A 4,951-nucleotide genomic window follows, 5' to 3' on the forward strand; every position below is an offset into this window, starting at 1 on the left:
GAGAGGATGCACCAGAGACAGAGCGGGGAGAAGAACAGGCAGATTGAAGCACACTGCTGAGGGGAGCGGCGCATGGAACAGGAGAGTCTGCTGGGCCGTGTGGGTCCCTCCCTGGCCGGGATCCAGCTCATGCTGCAGTGGCTGCCGACAGCTTCCTAGTGCTGCACTTTAACCTGTTGCACCACCCGGGAGGGTCCCAGTCTCTATTTTAATGTGACCAAAGTTTACTGAAGCATGAGTCATCGATCAGTTTAGCACACGAGGAGAACTGATCAGCCACATGGCTGACCAGCAGTGCAGCAGACGGTACTCAGATCACGAAGTGGTGGGCCAAACAAACCATACGGTTACTGCGATCGCAGTGAAAACATGGAGGCTCTCTAGAGCCCCGAGGGCTGCCCCCACCACTCAGCTATGAAGCAACGGATGGGATAAGCTTATGTTCAATGCTGGTTTCAGAAAAATTCTCTGATTTCACGACTGTATAGTCCAGATCCAAAGACCTTCTCAAAACTCTTTCTTTGCATGTTTCCAGAACCTTCCAGGCATGTCCCAATGCCTGTGACTCACCCCGTCACTTAGAGCGGGAAGTCGGCACCCTCTTGTCTTAGTATAAACATGTTGTCATCACTAGATATAGAAGCTGAGAGACTGAAGAAAGAGAATGCCACGAAGGAGCTTGAAGTCTTCTGGAAGTACCTGGAACCGATCCTGAATAACGAAAAACCCGAAACGAATCTCTTTAACGTGGCCCGGCTGGAGTACACGGCGAAGGCGGACAACTTCCCCTCTTCCTGGTCCGACAGCGAGATGCTGGTGAGTCCCGGGCCTCCGGGTTCCCCCCGGGCTGCTCCGGCAGGTGCCGCTGTGGCTCCCCGCAGCCCGCTGATTCGTTCACCCCGCAGACGTTACGCGGTCGGGCTCCATGCTGGGTCCTTCTGGTCAAACAGTGGTGACACCAGATACCAATGGTGGTTACGGTTGACCTTTTTTTTAAAATTGCAGACCACTACTTTATTTACTTATTTATTATGTAGAAGAACTGGGGTGCAGGCCACAGGTGTTGGGGGCACGGGGATAAGAGGATTCACCAGAGACAGAGCGGGGAGCAGAACAGGCCGATTGACCAAGTACACTGCTGAGGGGGGCAGCGGGCAGGTCAGGAGAGGTCTGCCGCGCCATGCGGGTCACCTCCGGGTCCGGGGATCGAACTCGTGCTGAAGCTTTAGCCTGCTGCGCCACCCGGGAGGGCCCGGTTTTTTTGTTTGTTTGTTTTGGCTTTTTGATGTGTAAGTTGACTTTGTCTTACTAGGTCCTTGATTTTATTGCCAAACTTGTATTTTGAAATACCTGACCAACCAAGTCTGTTGTCAGAGGGTGACTTGACCCCAGTCTGACAATGAGCAGGTGTTTCCCAAGAGCACTTACTGGCCCCGGCTACGAGGCACCTGCAGAGAGACAAGACCGACATCACAGAGCAGGGGCGACATTCGCCATCCCCCAGGCCTGGGTGCTTGGGTTATCTGGGGCATACTCTCAGTTCCTGACCCACTCAGAAAGAGAAGACATGAGTGCTTTAACTAAGCTAAGGCCGGGTGATGAGGCTGTTCAGGACAGACGGCTGAGGGACGAAGCCGAGAGGAACTCTCTCAAGTCTCTTCCAACGGACCCCTGTTCCTGAGTGTCCCAGGGAGCCGAGCTAAAATAGTCCTGGCAGGGCGCGGGGGGGCGGGGGGGCCGGGGTGGTGGTGGGTGGGGGCAGTATCAGGCCATGCTCTGAAGGCCGCTGGGAAAAGCGACGTGGGGGAGCTGGGCAGGGTGTTGGGCGCAGCCTGGGGCCACTCCTGGGCATTGAGCCTGCTGTCCATGGCCTGGGCTGGAGCATGGACATTCCCCACTATGAGGGCACCTGGCTCTGTCCCCCTGAGAGGGAATGATGAAAACCCTGGAGCAGGGCCCAGGTTGGGGCCTTGAAGGGCGGGCACCATTTGAATAAATAGCCTTGGGTGGGTCCGCTTGACTGACAGGTGTCGCCATGTAGAAACAGGACGCTTACGTCTGATGTCTCCAGTGGCGAGAGGAACGTTTCGCCTGCAGTCTTAAGGGTGCATGGAAGGCGACACTATCCTTGGAGAGAGAGGCTGAAGGCAGGGCTTGTGCCAGGCGGGACTGGCCGCGCCAGACTCCCTGGGGTTTGCTTCTTCAGACCAGCTTTCCCGCGTGGTCTCATCCCTCTCGCCTCCTACCCCTGAGCTCGGAGAGGGCCTCTTGCCTCCTGCTCTTTGCTGCTCCAGACTCACAGGGGTCAGCATGTCCCTGCAGAGCAGAGTGTGGCATTCTGAGGACAGCAGTGCTGTGCGTGGCCCACCCTGCGTTACAGGAATTGTAGGTCGCACCCCAGAAATGTGAGATAGGTTTGGAGAAGAGGCTCTTTCCCAGCCATCCTGAAATCCCGGGTCAAACCATTTTCTGCTCTTTGTCTCCAATAAGCCAGGTCTACATGCACCCCCCCCCCGCCAACATAAAATCAGTACCTCACAAGAGCCCACACCCATAAGATTTGGGGACCAGTTTGGGCTGCAAACCTTGTGAAAAGCACGCCCGTTTCTCGTTCATTGGGTGACCACCCTCATGCATTAATTTCTGAGCCGTAACCCAGAGGAGTACCAGTCCTCGAGGGCCTCTTCACACCAGGCACCTGGCCCCTGAGCTCGTGAGGGCTCCCAGAGGGCACTGGCTCAGGCGAACTCAGCCGCGTCCTCGGCCCAGCGCCGGCCCTGGAGGCCAGCCCCGGAGGCCAGCCCCGGTCCTCCCAGGCCCCTGCTTCCCACTCCAGAGCCCACACGCCTTGTTTGCTTGACGCCCGTGACCACTTCATTTCAGGAAAGCCAGTGGGGCTAGAATTTTGCTTTTCAAAAATAGAGCTCAGAAGTGTTGAAACAGCACTTGAACTTCAAGAGTGTGTTTGATGCTGAAAAAAAATACCAATCTGGGCCATCCCTAGTGGCCCCACAGGTTAAAGCACAGCACTATGAAGCTACGGGCAGCCACTGCAGCACGAGTTTGATCCCCGGCCAGGGAGTGACCCACAGGGTGCAGCAGGCCTCTCACCCACTGCTCCCCTCCGCAGTTTGCTTCATCCATCTGCCTGTTCTGCTCCCTGCTCAGTCTCTGGTGAAACCTCTCACTCCCCCCTCCCCACACACACACCTCTGGCCTGTACCCCAGTTCCATACACATAAATAAATAAAAATCTTTAAAAACATTCTTCTCAAGACACTAGTGATGGCAGGCCCTTGCCGACATCAGAATGAGATCATCATCCAGTTAGACAGTGAGGGTGTCGCACAGGCCATCGAGGTGACCAAGCAGAGCAGCAAAGCCACGCTGACGAACTACAGCCCCCAGAATTCGCTGGACGTTTCCTCACAGTGTCTGTGCACAGGCCTCATCCCCAGCACACGAGGGCCTGGAAGGTGGTTCACATGCTGAGCTGGGTCACGGGACACTCTTGGATTTAATACTGAAGAGCACAGTACATGGTTACCTGAGTCCCGCTGCAGAAACATGAAGTGACAGATCTACGCCCGGGAGAGGCAGCCACGTCGGGGCATCCTGCCGGCTGTATGTCAGCCGACCTGGCCTCGCTGCTGCCGCTGGAGCCGGCCGCGATGTCCCCTCTCTGGAAGAGGGGACGCATCAGCTAGCCTCTGGCTGCAAGCAAGCAGACTGTTTCTGCTGAGCCCGAGTAACGGAAGCTTTACATCACTGAATGCCCATCGAGAAGTGCTAACTGCTTCTGGAAGACACCTGCGACGACTCATGCTAAGGCCCTGGTCGTGGAGAGAATTTTCTGGCTTTTATTTAGCCTGTGATGGGCTGTTTGATTTAACTAGTTAAGTTAAGGGATCATTTGCCAGAAATGTTACTACATTTTTTTAGTACAAATACAAGCAAAAACATTTATCACTGTTAAGTTGGGCAAGGGTTATCAAATTGCAGCTTCGTTGGGAAATGTGGCTGTCAGAGCAGGTGTGCGAAGCCCACCCGGACAGGTGCTCCGTCCAGACGGGTGGTCCGCCCAGACAGGTGCACTGATAGGTGCTCGGTGGGTGGGCAGAGTTAGCCTCGTCCCTGCCCTCCCTCCAGAATGTGAGTAGCTAACCGTGGTTGACTGTGTTGCCTGTAGCTGGAGTTGGGCACCCACATTTTTGAGCACATCGCCTGCTTGATGTACGACACCCTGGACTGGAGCAGGCAGCACCAGCACTACTTAGAAAGCATGCAGCTGATCCACATCCCGCCAGTGGTCCACGAGAAACCTGTTCTAGAAGCATCCCCGACGGCAGAGGTACGTGTGCGCGGGGCGTCTTTGGGGAGCCACCGATGAGCGGAACAAGCCCGCGTTCGCTTTTTAGAGCGTGTGAAGAGAAAAGTACATAAATGCTGTCTGCGAATACGGCCCGCTGGGGTTTCATAGGTGAGAGCGGGGACAAGCGCCACCCCCGCCCCCGCCCCCTGGGCGCAGCAGGGAAGGGGGGGGCTTCGGGAAGCTCCCGTGCACCTGCCATGTGCACAGGTGATGACGGAAAACACTTTCCAGCCCTGCAGCCCTCCCGTGGGGGGCGGGGTGTCAATAAGTTAAGGAGAGGGTGACTTGGTCCCTGCACGTGCTGTCACCGTGCAAGGTGCTGGCAGCACAGAAGGTCACCGGCTGTCTGCTCACGGAGGTCAGTGTGTAAGGGGACCGAAGTCAAGTTGAGGCTGACCTGGAGGGCAGGGCAGGACAGGAGTGGGGGGCGAGGAGCCAGGGAACCCCCCAGGCAGGGGGTGGTGTGGTGAGGCTGGCTGCTAAAAGAAAGCCACGGGACAAGGCAGGAGGAGATTCTCTAGGAAGAGGGGAGGGCGGCGTGGCCGGCAGGACCACCGGGGGGTGGGCTGGGCTGCGGAG

At 56.6% G+C, this 4,951-nt stretch overlaps 1 protein-coding gene across 1 annotated transcript in view; it reads left to right on the plus strand.

The window, feature by feature from the left end:
* SPAG17 (sperm associated antigen 17) overlaps positions 1-4,951 on the plus strand; it is a 128,538-nt gene that overhangs the window by 49,197 nt on the left and 74,390 nt on the right. Inside the window, exons 7-8 of the mRNA XM_004689481.2 lie at positions 635-816; positions 4,190-4,351. Of these exons, the coding sequence (XP_004689538.1) occupies positions 635-816; positions 4,190-4,351 (344 nt within the window). The remainder of the gene's footprint in view (positions 1-634; positions 817-4,189; positions 4,352-4,951) is intronic.

Source organism: Condylura cristata, unplaced genomic scaffold (genome assembly GCF_000260355.1).
Source record: "Condylura cristata isolate star-nosed mole 26May11 unplaced genomic scaffold, ConCri1.0 scaffold00026, whole genome shotgun sequence".
Classification (NCBI taxonomy): Eukaryota; Metazoa; Chordata; class Mammalia; order Eulipotyphla; family Talpidae; genus Condylura; species Condylura cristata.